Source organism: Lithobates pipiens, unplaced genomic scaffold (assembly GCF_037356315.1).
Source record: "Lithobates pipiens isolate NorthernLeopardFrog02 unplaced genomic scaffold, aLitPip1_a1.2 Scaffold_30, whole genome shotgun sequence".
NCBI lineage: Eukaryota > Metazoa > Chordata > Amphibia > Anura > Ranidae > Lithobates > Lithobates pipiens.
The window spans coordinates 46,371,641-46,391,032 of NW_027507791.1; the positions used below are offsets into that span (position 1 = coordinate 46,371,641).

The 19,392-nt window shown below is 45.0% G+C and overlaps 1 protein-coding gene across 3 annotated transcripts in view; it reads left to right on the forward strand.

Moving 5' to 3' along the window:
• Nucleotides 1-8,376, forward strand: part of LOC143942766 (SLAM family member 9-like) — a 29,054-nt gene extending 20,678 nt beyond the window's left edge. For 2 of the 3 annotated variants that reach the window (XM_077464157.1, XM_077464158.1), the window contains exons 5-6: nucleotides 1,634-1,674; nucleotides 8,274-8,376. In XM_077464157.1, coding sequence (XP_077320283.1) covers nucleotides 1,634-1,674; nucleotides 8,274-8,360 — 128 coding nt within the window. In that variant the 3' untranslated portion in view covers nucleotides 8,361-8,376. The remainder of the gene's footprint in view (nucleotides 1-1,633; nucleotides 1,675-8,273) is intronic. The other variant, XM_077464159.1, reaches the window with a different exon arrangement.
• The last annotated feature ends 11,016 nt before the right edge of the window (nucleotides 8,377-19,392 follow it).

Here is a 19,392-nt window from a genome sequence, read left to right on the forward strand (position 1 = left end):
GACCCTGACTCTTACGTAGATTAGGAAAGAAATTGAACCTCTATCAAGTTATAAATCTCTTCAGACTTTAGGGGGGCCAGACTTTGACTGGTGGGAACAGAAAATACCCCGACATCAGTGGGAATAAACAATACCCCATCATTGGTTTGTATGAAAAGAATAGTGCCCCATTGTTGGTATCAATGGGAAGAATAGTGCCCCATAGATGATGTCAGTTGCTGGAATATTGCCCCAAGGGCCAGATAAAGGGAGGCCAAGGGCCACATCTGGCCCCCAGGCTGCAGACCACTGATATAAAAGATTAATCGACCTGTTCCGTCTGAGACCAGTCACGTGGCCAAGGATTGAGGATGAAATTTCCCCATTGAGGACACCAGACCAAACTTATAACCCTTCCTGACTCTTACGTAGAATAGGAAAGAATTTGAACCTCAGGTTTTAAATAACATCAGTATCATGATTATATCTTCCTGTTCTGTCTGAGACCAGTCATGTGGCCAAGAAGTGAGGGGAACATAGACACCAGTAGAACCCTGGTGGAGGATCCATCCCGTCACTGCTCCACTGCAAAAAAAAAATGTTGTAGCACTTCAACAGAGTAACAATTTTTTCAGACTATCAATAAGAGCTGCACATTAATTTGGCAAATATTATAAAGTACCCTGACTGTAATAACCAATTGTCATAGCCATTTGGCTTCTTCTGAGAGCTAATAGCCCAGCTGGATCGACTTATGACCACCTGGGAAGACGGAGTCTGGTGCTTTGCAAAATTCAGAAGGTATTCTATCCTAGAGATACTGACGGCTAAAAGGCCCATCAAGAGCACTGACGCTTCCCTTTTAAGGACCACAGGAGACAGAAAGTAGGAGTTCCTGACAGTACCTGAATGTGTTCTCATAGTAATTGAGAAGGTATGCATGGGAGTCTTTAGCACATTGACGTGTTACATCCTGTGTGCTTCAACACCTCCGTCTACTTGATCTGCCAACAAACATAAATGAGGTACATTTTCCAACCACCACTGTAAATACCATCTCACCAAGCCACGTTTTGAACCTTAATGCTGCACTGCAACAGTATTACACTTTCACTTTTAGTTTAACATCTTGGGGTCTTCATCCAAAACCTGAACCCTGAGGACTATAGGTTGGCCTCTCCTTCTGAAGCGCTTGTTGTCTGGCTATCATGCTGAGTCTTGAACAGCAAGTGTCCTCTACATACATCAAACGATCCCAGAGTCTGTGGGACTGTCCTGGGATTTCAAAAAAATTCCAACTTGCTGCATATCTAGTTTGTGTACTGGATACCTGCCAGAATGAGCTCATCACTGCTTCTCCTTTCACAGTCCAGTCACAAGCTGCAATGGGTCCAAGATGACCTGAGCTCAAAGGAAGTGGGTTAAATAGTGCTGGCCATCAGACTGAGGACATCTAGTGTCAGAAAAATATATTGCAATGAAATTCTCTTGCTTAAAGTTGAACATTGCAGCAAAAGCTGGCTTTTTTATTTTACTTTTTAATGAGTGTTTTATTTTTTGGCTGGAACTAGAAAATACAGTCTTTATTGCTGTCTGTCCCACTGGGGAGATACAGCCTTCTATCATCAATTTTCAATGTGTGCTCAAATTACAGGTACAGAGAAGGACACAGAAGTCAGTACAATCTGTGATAAGGTAAATATTACGTATATATATCACTAGAAGTGATTTTTTTTTAAAGGATACCACTCTGAAAAGTGGCATCATCCTGCTCAAATTGATACAGTTGCAAAGAGTCGATTCTGCATGAATGGCTCCTAAAACACGTATACCTGACCATCACACCTACATGAAATTGTTGGACATACCGTTTAGAAACGATGGCTGTTAATATGGAGCTGGCCTCCCTTAGTGGCTACAATGTGGTAGTCCCCCACTGATATGCCTAAAAGCTGTGGCCACCTGACTTTTTCACACCTACATGAGCTTGTTGGACATTCCATTGTGAAAACATGCGCAGCCCTGGCCCCAACTTTCCAGGAGCCCGATGGTGACTACAGAGGGTAGGGATGGCTGACATACATCCTCAGGGTGCAGGTTCCTGGGCATAATTCCCTTGGATGAGTTCTCTCTGAAGTCCGCCCAGCCAGTTCATAGCATCCAGCTCATGAAAAGTCCCCTCTGGTGCTTCCGTAGAACCCCATCCCTCTAGAATTGTTACCGGATCTTTGGCAGGCTTTCCTCTGCAAAAACTTGAACACCTGGGTAGGCCTCGGTCAGGCCTAGCATCTGGAAGACTCCTGGATAGGCCTCAGGCTTCGGACCTAGCAGCCAGGAACTCTTCATACACCATCCACCCAGGCCCTAGGCCTGGGCAGGAACACCCTGCCTGATCACCTGACTTCATTCCATTAAATACCTTTTCCCAGCATGCTTAGCCACAAATATGATTGGCTGAGAAAAGTATGTATATCATAACCTGAGCTTAACTATAGCTCATCACTCTAATGTCAAACGCAACTGCACCACCTACTGACAGAAGGGAGAGGCCACCAATAAATGCAATTAACAAAAGTCATGTAATTACTAAACACTACAAATTAGCCAGACTGACTACCATCTGGCACACTAAATTTACCTGTAGCTCTGTTCTAGGGACAAGGGCACTACAAATTGCTAACAATATGGCGTTGGCATCCCTTTGTAGTTAGAATGCAGTATTCCCCTATTGATATGCCCATAAACTGGGCCACTTGACCATCATCACACCTATATTTCGAATGCCTGGCCATTATTATGGAGTTGGCCTCCCTTTGTCGCTGTAACATAGTAGACCCCCATAAATATGGCCAAAAGCTGTCACTACCTGACCATTACACCTATATGAGCTTGTTGGACATCCCCTTCCAAAAACATGGACATTAATATGGAGTTGGCCTTCCTTTGTGACCATAACATAGTAGACCCCCATCAATATGTCCAAAAGCTGTGGCCACCTGACCATCACATCTATATGAGCTTGTTGGATGTCCCATTCCAGAAACATGGACATTCATTTGGAGTTGGCCCCCCTTTGTCACTTTAAAATCCTCCACCCTTTCTGGGAAGACTCTCAACAAGATTCTGGAGTACGTCTTGTGAGGTCAAGTACTGATGTTGCATGAGAAGACATGGCTTACTATTGGCATTCCAATTCATCCCATAGGTGTTCAGTAGGGAGGGTTGAGGTCAGGACTCAGGACATGCTGCAGGATACTCAAGTTCCTCCCCACCAAACTGGTCAAACCATGCCTTTATGGAGCTGGCCACCATTGATGAAGTCCGGCACTGATGTTGGATGACAAGATCTGGCTCACAATTGGCGTTCCAAGTTATTCCAAAGGTGTTCAGTGCAGTTGAGGCCAGGAACACTCAGCTTCCTCCACACCAAACTGGTCAAACCTTGTCTATATGAAACTGGCTTTGTAAATAGGGGTACAGTCATTGGTGGATTAGAAAAGGGTCTTCAACCAACTGTTACCAGGGGCGTAACTATAGAGGGTGCAGCAGTCGCGACTGCAACTGGGCCCTGTGCTACAGGGGGCCCATGCAGCCCCCTCTACATATGGCTGGCAGCAGCATAGGCAGCTAGGGGTACCAGTGCACCATGCACCCGGGTGGCTGGAGGTGGACGGTGACTAGCAGAGCTCCATGCTCGACTATCGCACTGGCTGCTCTTTGGTTGTGCATTCCCCGCATGACCTGTGTCCTCGGTTGGCTCCTCAAAGTACCCCTCTCTTGCTCCATGCATTGCCGCTCAGTCCGATGTCTGTTCTCCCCAGCCAGAGTCCAGCCCCCCCGAGTCCGGCCCACACTGCACTGCATACTTCTCCCGGGTAAACAAACTTTAAGCACACAGATGCAGTGCAGCCCTATGAGAGCTGGCTCCCTGGAGGACACTGCCACTGCCACTCCTCCCCCGTCATACACAGATGATGAAAGGTCTTTCTGGGAGATATGCTGATCACCCGTCCAGCACACTGGATGGAGCCCAGGCCAACATGGATGAGTGCGTGGCCTACAGCTTGGTCATGGTGAGTGAGAGGACCCCATCCCCCACACACCATTACTTACCCCCTCCATCTCCCCCTGGGGACAGGGGCCCCTTCTCACGTGGGGACAGGGACCCCCATCTCCCCTGGGGACAGGGACCCCTTCTCACCTGGGGGCAGTAACTTCATCTGCCCTGGAGAAAAGGAGCTCATCTCTTCTGGGGACGGGGACCCCATCCTGCCTATGGACAGTCCCCCAATGGGGCACCTAAAAATTAAAAAAAACTAATAAAAAAAAACTACTGATGCCAGTGGTGGAACTACAGGGCTCACAAAGATCATACCTGTGACCACGCCCTGGAGTTCCACCGCCGGACTCGGAGGGAAGGGCCCTGACTGGGGTTCAGGGGGGCCCTTCATGGTTTCTTGCATCGGGGCCCTGAAGGTTCTAGTTACGCCACTGACTGTTACCACAAGGTTGGAAGAGCCCAATTGTCTACAATGTCATTGTATGCTGAAGTATGAACAGTACCCTTCGCTGGAAACACTTGACTTGAACTCAGCCATTTGGAGGGTGGTTCACATATCTTTAGCCAAAAAGGTGTGCCGATCTATATACTGTTAATTAGAAGTTCTTTCTCATAACTCAATGTAATCATTTTTATATTAGGTGCGGTTGTCCATTAAAGAGAACTGGTCATTGTGATTTTCAAATGAAACCACATTGTTCCCCAGAAACATAAGATGCTGGTTATGTAAATAAATATATATTTGCACATGCCCCTCTACATAATGTATTGGTTCTGTCCTGCCTTATTCTCATGCCCGGGCTTTCTTTGCCTGGCACATCTTTTTCCTCCGGGTGAATATTGTATCACATGACCCTTTGAGGGACACAAGATACAATGACTGTCATGATGAGTTAAGTTCTAAGTTCTATCTCATGAGAGGTTCAGGGGACAATAGCTATTTATATGTAGCACTAACCCCCGAAGGAGTTGCTGGTATGATTTGGGCTTACCGTTACCTCACCTGCTTGCTTCTCCGTCTTGGGGATCCCGTGGTAAATGGGCCAAAGAATGTTGAAAACTGACACTGAATCCTCGTTTGGGTTATTTATTTAGAAAAAACAAAGTAGGAGGGTAGAGGGTTAGGGGTGAGTTCAGGCACTTAAATTGCAAGGTGAAAGTATTAAGAGAATCTAGAGAATAAAACGGTTCCTCAACTGGATTCAACAACCCCCGGATAGACCTCTCTCACTAGGCCTAGCAGCCGGTGGGATGCTCGGTAAAGTCTCTGCCACAGACTAGTGAGATACACTTGAGCATTACTGAGGGATGTGGATACATTTAAAGAACTGACATACGGTACCAGTTTCTCTCAACCGATCCGGCGATACCGTATGAGTGTTGATCCAGGTTGTGTCCTTCAACTAAGTCTCCAGGCTCCTTCAGAGAAACCAGCCTTGCGCACTGTCTTCTCCTGAAAGAGTCTCCCCTGGGGTTCTTCAGTTGCTGGGCCTCTCCCTTCTGATGAGACGGCACCGGACCATCCCTGGATCAGTAGGCCCCGAAATTCGCTTGGGTCTATCCCTTCTGATGAGATGGCACCGGACCATCCCTGGATCAGTAGGCCCCAAAATTCGCTTGGGCCTATCCCTTCTGATGAGATGGCACTGGACCATCCCTGGATCAGTAGGCCCCGAAATTCGCTTGGGCCTATCCCTTCTGATGAGATGGCACCAGACCATCCCTGGATCAGTAGGCCCCGAAATTCGCTTGGGCCTATCCCTTCTGATGAGATGGCACCGGACCATCCTTGGATCAGTAGGCCCCCGAAATTCGCTTGGGCCTATACCTTCTGATGAGATGGCACTGGACCATCCCTGGATCAGTAGGCCCCCAAAATTCACTTGGGCCTATCCCTTCTGATGAGATGGCACTGGACCATCCCTGGATCAGTAGGCCCCTGAAATTCGCTTGGGCCTATCCCTTCTGATGAGACGGCACCGGACCATCCCTGGATCAGTAGGCCCCCAAAATTCACTTGGGCCTATCCCTTCTGATGAGATGGCACCAGACCATCCCTGGATCAGTAGGCCCCGAAATTCGCTTGGGCCTATCCCTTCTGATGAGATGGCACCGGACCATCCTTGGATCAGTAGGCCCCCGAAATCCGCTTGGGCCTATACCTTCTGATGAGATGGCACTGGACCATCCCTGGATCAGTAGGCCCCCAAAATTCGCTTGGGCCTATCCCTTCTGATGAGATGGCACTGGACCATCCCTGGGTCAGTAGGCCCCGAAATTCGCTTGGGCCTATCCCTTCTGATGAGATGGCACCGGACCATCCCTGGATCAGTAGGCCCTGAAATTCGCTTGGGCCTATCCCTTCTGAAGAGATGGCACTGGACCATCCCTGGATCAGTAGGCCCCCAAAATTCACTTGGGCCTATCCTTTCAGTTGCGTTGCCTCGGACCAGCCAGCCCCCGAGACGCAGGATGCATAGTTCCGCACCCCAGGCCAGGAGGGCCATGGGGCTGAGTCAGGAGGCCTGCCAGAACCAAATAGACAGAACATAATCCCCCGCCAAAATGCCATTGGTACCTTAAATACCACCCCCCCAGAATGCACAACATAGGACTGGGCTGGTTCCGAGAGATAAGTGGCATATAATGCATCCAGCTAGACTGCGTTTCTACTCTTGCCGGCGGTGACAGCGACACCTGCGGTCAAGGAGAAACCCAGTGCACCCTAGCTGAACTGGTAATGAAACCAGAAATTTAGAGAAATAACCCCGAAGCCCAACTGCGGCTTCAGGCAACTTAACTTTACAAAAACAATAGCGCCTGCTCATCAGTTTGTTTGTATAGAACAAAGCTACATCTGCTTCTGTTTTCAGATCTCCTTTTTGGAAAAAAAAACAATGTACATAAATCTGGCTCATAGGAGGAAATGAATCCAAAATTCTGATAAATATCCTTTTTTTTTGTGTTTTTTTTTTTCTAATTCCAACTTGCCATTGCACACAATGCTATCTTATTTTACAGTGGCCCTTCCCCCAATTCACATTTCACTATATCAGTAGTGCATATCATAGTAACCAAATTCCTATTGTAGAAAAAAAAGACCCATTTATAAAAAATAAAAAAAATACGCTGCTCCATTATGTGACTTGAAGCCTCGCCTAGGCAAAGATCACATGATCTTTGGCTTCCAGGAACGTTGTGATCAGATACTGTGTAGAGCATCTAATGCTTTTAATCAGACAGAACCTGTCTGGTAGACTTCTAATGACGTACTGTATGTAGCACTAACCCCCCGAAGGAGCTGCTGGTTTTTGGGCTCACCTGCTCACCTCTTCATCTTAGGGGGGTCCCGTGGAAAAGTAGCCCAAATGATGATAAATCCGACACTTGGTCCCTTTTGAAGATTTATTTATGGGTAACACCAAAGAAAGACAAAAGACATAGTCCTTCAATAGAGGGTTAGAGTATAAAGGGGGAGTCCAGGGACCTGGTAATTGCGGGTTGGAGGTATTAGTCAAATCCAGAGGACAAAAAGCTCCACAGACTGGACCCAGCAGTCACCGGATAGGCCCCTCTCACTTGACCCTAGCAGCCGATGAAACGCTAAACAAAGTCTCTGCCGCAGACTTGTCAATTGAACTTAGTGGTTTTGAGAGTTTTAGGAAGAACTACCATGCAGTACCAGATTCTTTCAGCCGACCCGGCGATACTGTAAGGATATTGATCCGGGTTGCGGATCAATATCGGGTTGAGCCAGGCCTTCTCGTCCAACATCAGCGCCTGATTTTACAAATGCACTTCTGGAAGAATGGTCAAACATTCCCATAGAAACACTCCTAAACCTTGTGGACGGCCTTCCCAGAAGAGTTGAAGCTGTTATAGCTGAAAAGGGTGGGTCAACTTAATATTGAACCCTACGGACTAAGACTGGGATGCCATTAAAGTTTGTGTAGATGAAAAGGCAGGCGTCCCAATACTTTTGATAATATATAGTGTATGTCCTACTTGGCTGGTAAGAGGTTAGGCTGATCGCCATCAAATGCATCCTTTTAGGCTTCACTGGAAGGATTGCTGCAGGTCACAGTCAGAAGAGGGGAGAATTTAATGCCCATGACCTGATATTGCATAAAATGACTAATGCTGGAGGTCCCCTATATGTCATCCCGTACTCCTCAGCTGCTCCTATATGTCTGCAACTGTTTTTAAAATCCCCTCTTTTCTGATTCTCTTGCAGGTGCCCATTGCTGAACCCAGCCTGAGACAAAAACAAGCGGCCGTCTACACACAGCTGCAACATGTGGTACAACTGCAAAGGAAATAAACAATTGATTTCGTAATGTTTTGTGTGATGAGTATTTTGTCCCGGCTTGACGGAATAAACATATACTCCCCCCCCATCCCCAATGCAAGGGGCTCATGATACCCCACCAACACTCACAGTATGTCCTCAGTCTTCTTGATTGTACCACACTGGGCATTCTTCATCCCGGAAGACTGATGACACCTAGTGGCAGATTTGGTGAATCACTGATCTAGAACAAGCATGCAACCAGTAAATTGCTTGTACTTGGACTAGTTCAATGATTTACCAAGCATTGAAGACAGCAGACACCACAAAATAAAATTGTGGGGAACATACAGGTAGAGGTCAACTCAGTCAATTCCTAAATGTCAGTAATCCTCCGTCTTCCTCAGGGGTGTACACTATATACAGTCAAAGGAAAAACAGAGACAAAGGACTCTACAAAAAATGACAATTTCTTCCAAGAAGGTAATTATCAGAGTATGCCCTCCCTCCTAGATTGTAAGCTCTAAGGAGCAGGGCCCACTGATTCCTACTGTATTGAATTTTATTGTAACTGTACTGTCTGCCCTCATGTTGTAAAGCGCTGTGCAAACTGTTGGCGCTATATATATCCTGTATTATAATAATAACAGGGGCGGACTGACAACTCATTGGGCCCCCGGGCAATAGGAGATTATGGGGCCCCTGGGCAATAGAATATTATGGGGCCCCCGGGCAATAGGAGATTATGGGTCCCCCCGGGCAATAGAATATTATGAGGCCCCAGGCAATGGGAGATTATGGGGTCCCCAGGCAATAGATTATGGGGCCACGAAGTATATACACACACACACACATACATACAGTATACACACACAGACACACAATATACACACACAGTATACACAAACAGAATACACACATTGAAAAGGTACTGGAGAGGCGGGGCAGGTATAATCTTGGGATTTTTAAAAAAACACAGATTTTTACATACTGTCCCTGGTTTTATTGAGGCTGGCAACCCTGATGGGGCCCCTTGGTGGCATGGGGCCCTCGGGCAGTGCCCGAGTGCTCGAATGGTCAGTCCGCCCCTGAATAATAATAATAATGCTCACCTATAGAAATAGTAAGGTACAAGTACATGTAACAATATGTTATATTGAACTTCTACCACTAGGTGTCTCACTGATTTGAGACAAAAGTTATATATAAGTTATATATAAATCTTGGTTCTGTGTTCATTGTGAGGTACATACCATACAGAAATATTTTCTGTAACATTTGGGCCTATGCATAAAAAAAAAAAAAAAATCCACAAATGTGACAAAGATTTGCACAACCCCAATAAAACATGCGATATTCTGTGTAATATAATTGTCTCCTGTGGCCATAAGCGCCATCTAGTGGCCATGTTGTGGTATTTTTCAAAAAATACCTTAATCAGGAAAAATACACCATTATGGCCATTGGATAGCAATTAGGATTTAGAGATAATGATACTGCAAAAAAAAATAAAAAAAGTTTTGTTGGGGCTGTGTAAGTGGCACTTTTGTACAGCAACGTTTTTTTAATATATAGAACACTCAATTTTTTATGATGCACGTGACACGTATCTTACAGCGTACATAGAAAAAATATATATATTTTTTTTACTTTACTTTACACAAGATCTTTTACATATGATCTGGGTCTCAAACTAGTGAGCACAACTACAATATCATGTTTCTATACTTGTGAGCTTTAGTGGCCAGCACAATGACTAAGCGGTTAGCACTTCCGCCTAGCAAAACTGAGGTCGTCAATCCCAACCACAGCACTATCTGTACAGCGTTTGCATGTTCTTTTGCTGCCTATGTGGGTTTCCTCCCAGACATGGTGGTAGGTGAATGGGCTCCGGTCTAAAATGGCTTCAGTATATGTGAGTGAAAAATAAAACGAATTCCCCCACCAACGGGATTTTTAGGCAGCAATAAACAGTAAGCGTAGCATACTATATAAAAAAGATTACTTTATTGTGTGGTAAAAACATGAGCTTCACCCAGGTATTTAAAATAAAAAGATATAACTAGAACCAAGCTTGTACATACAAAAATTGCAATGACAATTGGGCATACATTAAGCAGACCTAACTATAAATATACTGTATAAGATTAGTAACAGCAAAAATAAATTTATAGTTCTAACGCGTTTCAACCACTAGGGTCTTCTTCAGAGAAAGTCTGTTGATAGAGAGACAAGATACAACTTAATAAATCTATCGAATAGGATTAGTATTAAACATATTCTAGATTTGTCAGTGTAATTACCCAGTATGGTATTGCCGAGAGGTTCATACAAATTATAGTGCTTAATGGTGGAGTTTACCCAGGTTCATGCTTAGACGTCCTTCACAGGTTACAAAAGATATATGGTCCATACATCTCGCCACAGAATCCAGCAGTGGGGTGAGGGTCGGAAGCCCAGAGGCGCGGCTCACGAGCGGTCACACGACAAAACCCTATGCCCCACAAAGATTGTAGGGAATAGGTGCAAGCGTAGGCAGCCTGCCTGTATGGTAAGTCACGCCTGTGATGAAAATCCCAACATAGTCGCAATTAGACATATATATTTATATATTTGTTTTTTATATTCTATATTATATATATATAGACCCACATATAGGGTATGGAGATGTCTTATATATGATTTGTGTGCATATAAAGGGAATATCCCCAGATATCTGTATTCACATCCAAAAAAAAAAAAAAAAAAAAGGGGGGGGGGGGAAAGGGGAGGGAAGGGGGGGAAAAGAAAAACAAAACTCAGAAGGCAAACACGTATTGAAAATTTTTTGATTGATTTTTTTCATCACACCAACACCCACACTTTTCACCTCATTATTCACTTCACCTGCACATCATTCACTCACTCATTCACTACAGTCACCCAATATCGGGTTGTCATCACACACACTGTTCCTACCACATGTCATCTCACGCTTGTTTCCTTTTGATTTCAACCACGTTTGCTGTTTCTGTTCCTTCTTTTCAATACGTGTTTGCCTTCTGAGTTTTGTTTTTCTTTTCCCCCCCTTCCCTCCCCTTTCCCCCCCCCCCCCCCCCCCCCCTTTTTTTTTTTTTTTTTTTTTTTTTTGGATGTGAATACAGATATCTGGGGATATTCCCTTTATATGCACACAAATCATATATAAGACATCTCCATACCCTATATGTGGGTCTATATATATATAATATAGAATATAAAAAACAAATATATAAATATATATGTCTAATTGCGACTATGTTGGGATTTTCATCACAGGCGTGACTTACCATACAGGCAGGCTGCCTACGCTTGCACCTATTCCCTACAACCTTTGTGGGGCATAGGGTTTTGTCGTGTGACCGCTCGTGAGCCGCGCCTCTGGGCTTCCGACCCTCACCCCACTGCTGGATTCTGTGGCGAGATGTATGGACCATATATCTTTTGTAACCTGTGAAGGACGTCTAAGCATGAACCTGGGTAAACTCCACCATTAAGCACTATAATTTGTATGAACCTCTCGGCAATACCATACTGGGTAATTACACTGACAAATCTAGAATATGTTTAATACTAATCCTATTCGATAGATTTATTAAGTTGTATCTTGTCTCTCTATCAACAGACTTTTATAAATTTATTTTTGCTGTTACTAATCTTATACAGTATATTTATAGTTAGGTCTGCTTAATGTATGCCCAATTGTCATTGCAATTTTTGTATGTACAAGCTTGGTTCTATTTATATCTTTTTATTTTAAATACCTGGGTGAAGCTCATGTTTTTACCACACAATAAAGTAATCTTTTTTATATAGTATGCTACGCTTACTGTTTATTGCTGCCTAAAAATCCCGTTGGTGGGGGAATTCGTTTTATTTTTCTGATTCATAGGGGTGAGCAGCACCCTTTTTGCTCTTGTTAGCAGTGTGTTCCTTCCAATACAGTATATGTGAGTTAGGAACCTTAGATTGTATTGCTCCTTGAGGGCAGAGACTAATGTGAATTTACAATATACAAGCGTTATGTAAGTCCACCACCGGGGAGACCCATCATTAGTGTTATTAACTCGGTGTTCTCTCGTATAGGGGAATACGTGTACTGTTTTTTTTACAGCCCATTGTGGAAATGTATCCATCCTACTTGAGGGACAGTAAACATCTCATGAACATCCCAAAAGCTATCCCTATTAATGACAACACGTTTATTGTTACGATAGATGTTGAATCATTATATACCAGTTTGGGACAACTAGTGGTCAATTGACCACCAGAAAGGCTCTAGATCACAAGTCTGACCTCAGGAGGGAACAGAAAGAATTTTTGGTTGAAGTTCTCAACTTAGCCATTGTCTAGCAATTATTTTTGGCACAAGGCCTCTCACCATAATCCAGATCAGCGAAGTGGCCATAGGAGCCAAATATGCTCTTGGCGTGGCCAACCTACTGATAAGTCAATGGGAGGAATCAAGTATTTTTGGTTAGGACATATCAGAAATATCTTTGTACAAAAGATATATTGATGATATACATATCTTATGGGATGGCTAAGAGGAATATGTAAGAACATTTTTAGCTAGTATCAACAATAACTGCTATGAACTTAAAGTGGTTGTAAACCCTGTTACACCACTTTTACCTACAGGTAAGCCTATAACAGGGCTTACCTGTAGGTACACGTGAATATCTCCTAAACTTGCTGTCAGAAACCATGAAATCAGGCCGAGACAGAAGCACAGTTAAAATGGCCTCAGTATATGTGAGTTAGGAACCTTAGATTGTATTGCTCCTTGAGGGCAGAGACTAATGTGAATTTACAATATATAAGCGCTATGTAACTCCACCGGGGAGACCCATCATTAGTGTTTTTAACTCGGTGTTCTCTCGTATAGGGGAATACGTGTACTGTTTTTTTACAGCCCATTGTGGAAACTTATCCATCCTACTTGAGGGACAGTAAACATCTCATGAACATCCCAAAAGCTATCCCTATTAATGACAACACGTTTATTGTTATGATAGATGTTGAATCATTATATACCAGTTTGGGACAACTAGTGGTCAATTGACCACCAGAAATGCTCTAGATCACAAGTCTGACCTCAGGAGGGAACAGAAAGAATTTTTGGTGGAAGTTCTCAACTTAGCCATTGTCTAGCAATTATTTTTGGCACGAGGCCTCTCACCATAATCCAGATCAGCAAAGTGGCCATGGGAGCCAAATATGCTCTTGGCGTGGCCAACCTACTGATGAGTCAATGGGAGGAATCAAGTATTTTTGGTCAGGACATATCAGAAATACCTTTGTACAAAAGATATATTTATGATATACATATTTTATGGGATGGCTAAGAGGAAAATTAAAGAACATTTTTAGCTAGTATCAACAATAACTGCTATGAACGTAAAGTGGTTGTAAACCCTCTTACACCACTTTGACCTACAGGTAAGCCTATAACAGGGCTTACCTGTAGGTACACGTGAATATCTCCTAAACTTGCTGTCAGAAACCATGAAATCAGGCCGAGACAGACGTACAGTTAAATCACACTTGTTTAATGATAAAAGTAAAAAGAACATAACCAAAGTTGTGCCTTCTCCACCTGACGGAGAGGCCCATCCGGAAGTATAAAAAGACGCTGAGAATACAACTCCTGAACGCGGCAAGGGTATGCATCCCTTCGATGTGGAGGCAACCTCAGCCTCCATCGAGGGTCCTGTTAAACTACATCCTCCGGATGGAGGAACTGACTGCCACTCTTACCAACACGGAAGAGCAGTTCCAAGATAAGTGGAGACCCTGGAGGTATTTCACAAGCACCCAAGAGTATTTGCTTGAGATAGCTGGTGCGGCTGCCCTGGAAACCGCCTGACCGCCTTAAACACAACTAGTGCTCAGGGAGCTGGGCACATGACTCTGGCTCGAGAGTGGGTAACAAGCCTTTCGCCCTTACCCTCGTCCTCTCTCCCCCCTTTTTTTTTTCTCCTTTTGTTTTGTCCCCCCCCACCTTCCCTTTCCACGTCCCTCTCCATCCTGCCCAGTTTCCTTCTCTATCCTTTCTTTCTGCGTCTTTTAGACTTTTCACCATTCTACGCTCAGAGCTGCGGATATGTCCTGTAGACCTAACCAGATGACATAGGTATGGGGATACAGATTAAAACAGTCGTCTACGGGGCGGGTCTGTGTGGAATACATGGACCCCCTGGTTTAAGGTTCCTTCGAAGCATTGAGATGACAGTTTCTCTCCGAAGTTATGTGCCAATATTTACTATGTCTAAATTGTATCGCTCACTGTTCTCAATTTCTGTTCATGTAGATGGTGTGTATAGCTAAAAAGTAACGTGTGAAATTACTGTATAGTTTGGCTGTTTTGCACAGAAAAATAAAGGAATTTTAAAAAAAAACATAGCCAAAGTTCAGTAACTGGAACAGATAGTCAGCCAAGCCAGAAGTCAGGGATCAATGTAGTGGAACAACAAGCAGGATCTGCAGCCAGAAGGGATGTCCAGCAAAGAAAGTCTTTAAACAGGAACGCGGGAGAATGCATCTCTATGATGTTGACCAAGGTGAAGGCAGCGATCCTCTGGACTGGACGGCTTAAGTAGGCAGGACTGACGAGCAGGATATCATCAACAGTTGAGTCACTGTGGAGAGAGATGGGAGCTGGCAATCAGCCGACAGCTGAGCGGCCAGCTCTGAGAAGGAAGGGCTGAGACCAGCCCTGACACTTGCAAAGTTTAGGAGATATTCAGTATATGCGCTATGCCGTTTCTTCACGAGTTGTGCCGTGACCGGAACGTGGAATTGACGTAAATCGTGGCTCCGCCAAATCACAGTGCCAGAGCCACGAACCCGGAAGTAACTCCGGTGGAAGATGTCCACGCTGTACTTGGAGGGCCGACCCTGATCCAAGGCATCGTTCTAGGGTAAGTATTTCATAATGAGCTAGCATGCGATGCATACTAGCTCATTATGCCTTTGTCTTGCAGGGTTTGTTTGTTTTTTTATATTTTTTCCAAGGTTTACAACCTCTTTAAGTTCACTGGGAATTGGGACTTGCAAGAGCTCAGCTTCCCGGATCTGGTTCTGATGAAGCGCGGTGGACAGATCAACACCAAAACATTTTTTAAAGAGACTGACAGGAACAGTTATATCCCCACAGCTAGTTGCCATCATCCAAAGTGGCTGGAGGGGGGATCCCAAAGGGTCAGTTGAAGCGCATTCGACACAATTGTGATAGTCTAGGGCACAGGTGTCAAACACAAGGCCCGCCGAGGCTTGTCATGTGGCAGCCACCTCTGGCTCTCACCCACTCTTCCTCCTGTCACTTGTACGCACAGGAACTTCTGTGTTTACAGTGACAGCTATGGTCTCAGCGAGTCCCCGCTCCTGTTACTGCGCATGCGCCCATTTCAGGCTATACAAGCCGAGCGCTGAGATGTTGCAGCCGAACAGGCAGCTTACAAAATTAACTTCTTACATGCCGAGCGGTCGGCCGGACACGCAAGCACAGGCTGGAATGGAGGACACACAGGCTGGATGAACCACTTGAATGCCAAAAGTTGAGTGCTTATCCCTGGGGATTTCACAGGGGGTGGTGGTCTGGTAGTGGGCCGGGCTTTAGTTTGGGGTGGTGATTTGTCAGTGTGGGGGGGGTCTGTCAGTGGTGAGTGGCAGGGCAGTATTTGGGGGGGTGGGGGATCTGGTAGTGGAGGGGCGTTAGTTAGTGGGGTGAGCTGAACCCCCTCACCCATGGATCCTGCACTCTGTACACAGGGCACTTTTGAACCCTGCACTTTGTACATAGCGCAACTCCTGAATCCTGCACTCTGTCCACAGCGCAACCCTGAACACTGCACTCTGTCCACAGCGCAACCTCTGAACCCTGCACTCTGCCCACAGCTCAACCTCTGAACCCTGCACTCTGTCCACAGCTCAACCTCTGAACCCTGCACTCTGTCCACAGCTCAACCTCTGAACCCTGCACTCTGTCCACAACGCAACCTCTGAACCCTGCACTCTGTCCACAGCGCACCCTCTGAACCCTGCACTCTGTCCACAACGCAACCTCTGAACCCTGCACTCTGTCCACAACGCAACCTCTGAACCCTGCACTCTGTCCACAGCTCAACCTCTGAACCCTGCACTCTGTCCACAGCTCAACCTCTGAACCCTGCACTCTGTCCACAGTTCAACCTCTGAACCCTGCACTCTGTCCACAGCTCAACCTCTGAACCCTGCACTCTGTCCACAGCTCAACCTCTGAACCCTGCACTCTGTCCACAGCTCAACCTCTGAACCCTGCACTCTGTCCACAGCTCAACCTCTGAACCCTGCACTCTGTCCACAGAGCAACCTCTGAACCCTGCACTCTGTCCACAGTGCAACCCTGAACCCTGCACTCTGTCCCTGCACTCTGTGGGCCAGTTGTATACCTAAGACTGTGTATCTACCGTTTATCATATTAAATAATTGTCTCTGCATTTAATTCTAACAGTTATTATATTTAAGTAATAGCTTAGAGTTCAGGGGTGTGCTGCGCTACGTACAGAATGCAGAGTTCAAGAGTGCGCTGTGTACAGAGTGCAGGGTCCACAGCACAACCTCTGAACCCTGCACTCTGTACACAGCGCACTCTTGAACTTTGCATTCTGTACATAGCACAGCACACCCCTGAACTCTAAGCTAAGTATTACTTAAATCAGCCTTTTTCAACCTATTCAACAAAGACGAACCCTTGAAATAGTTCTCCGGTCTCGGGGAACCCCTGCTAAAAATGAGAAATCTACAACTCATGATACATTAGTGTGATGGTCAGTGAGAAGAATGGTCCTTACACTTGTGGTCATTGGGAAGAATTACCTCCTTACAGGTAGCTAAAAAGATCAATGGTGTCAGTGGGAGCTTATCTGAGAAGCAGAAATGGCCCAATGCTGAAGGAACCCCTAGCAACCTCCGGAGGAACCCTGGTTGAGAATCACTGACTTAAATAAAAAAACTGTAGTGCCGCGTACACACGTCCAGACTTTTCGAGGGACTAGATCAGACGGTCTTACCGACGGACTTTCAGCGGAGTTCCGACGGACTTCCCGAATGAACGGACTTGGCCACACACAATCACACCAAGGTCCGACGGATTCGAACGTGATGACGTACGACTGGACCAGAGTAAGGAAGTTCATAGCCAGTAGCCAATAGCTGCCCTAGCGTCGGTTTTTGTCCGTCTGACTAGCATACACACGAACGGCTTTCTCGGTCCGGTGGAGAAATTTAAAACATGTTCTATTTCTAAAGTCCGCCGGATTTTTGGCAAGCAAAGGTCCGATGGAGCCCACACAAGATCGAATTGCTTTATTTTAATAGTTTATGATTTAAGAGGATTACATTGGATTGGATCCTCTTAATGGGCGGCGGTATATAAACAAGGATTCAACGTATACGGTCACATAAGCCCCTGATGACGGCAGAGGTGCTGACGAAACGCGTGTAAAATCAGGAAAAACATACAGTCATAGATATATAAAATATAGCATGATGAAAAATCAATAGATATCACCAGTATAATGGCCCCCAGGGGGGGAAAAAAAATCACATTGGAATGACTGTTCACAGATGACATATCAACTAGTTTCGCGGTCTCAAGGCTGTTTCTTCAGGAGAAATTCTGTAAATAGGTTTTAACCACTTCCCACCCGGCCAATGCGTATATACGGCCGGGTGGGAGCCGCCTGCTCCTGATAGGACGTTTGGGAACGTCATTCAGGAGCAGCGGGATCGCGCGCGCGCGCGCCCGCGCAGCGGCGCGATCCCGATGTGCTCGTGTCACCCGGACACGGCACATCTCAGATCGGCAGGAGGGCTCTGTGATTGGCCCTCCTGATCACATGACGGCCGTGTCCAATCACGGCCGTCATGTGATGTAAACAAACAGCCGGTTGCTAGGCAATCGGCTCTCCTCTCCTCACACGGAAGTCACCGCTGAGGAGAAGAGAGCAGATCGCTGCAGCCGGCTGATGATCAGTGAGTATGGGCTGCTTTTTACAGCTTTTTACTCACTGATCATCAGTGTAGTGTACACACACAACACACCACACAGTACAAACACAGTCCCCACATATGTCCCCAAAACACACATGTCCCCAAAACATACATGTCCCCAAATAATAAAAACACATGTCCCTAATAATAAAAACATGTCCCCCACATATGTCCCACTAAAATCACATGTCCCAATGATTATCTGCACACATATGTACGTGATCACCTGCACACATATGTACATGATCATTTGCGTACATATGTCCGTGATCACACAAACCAATTATTATACACTTAACGGAATTTTTTTTACCAAAAACATGTAGCAGAATACATTTTGGCTTAAATTTATGACAAAATTTGATTTTATTGGATTTCTTTTCAAATAGAAAAAAGAAAATATAGTTTTTTTTCCAAATTTCCGCTATTTTTGCGCTTATATCGCAAAAAAAAAAAAACGGAGTCGTGAATAAATAACACCAAAATAAAGCTCTATTTGTGCGAAAAAAATGATAACAATTTCATTTGGGTACAGTGTAGCATGACCGCGCAATTGTCACTGAAAGAGCGAGAGCGCTGAAAGCTGAAAATTGGGCTGGGAAGGAAGGGGGTGAAAGTGCCCTGTATTGTAGTGGTTAATAAATAATTAACGCAAATACAAAATAAACAAATCAATCAAAAGGTACAAAAAAAACATGCCCAGCCAAGGTAATTGCACCAATAAAAGCTGGGGATTGGTCCCTCAACTTGTCCATCTCAATCGATTTGGATGATGGTACTTGGTTACCCTATGTATATTTAACTCTTTACATTTAGGGGTTATTTAATTCTTAGTTACAAGTTATAACCTATTACTTAAGCAAGAGATTTTTTCCCTGTTCTTTCTACCCCCCCACACCTTTTTTTATTTTTCTTAATTTTCTCTCTCTTCTATTTGTTTCTTGGTTCACCTAAGAAGAAGTTGGCTTTGTGTTACCCCCTATGCAAGATGCTTCTCTCAGGGCAGCCTTTT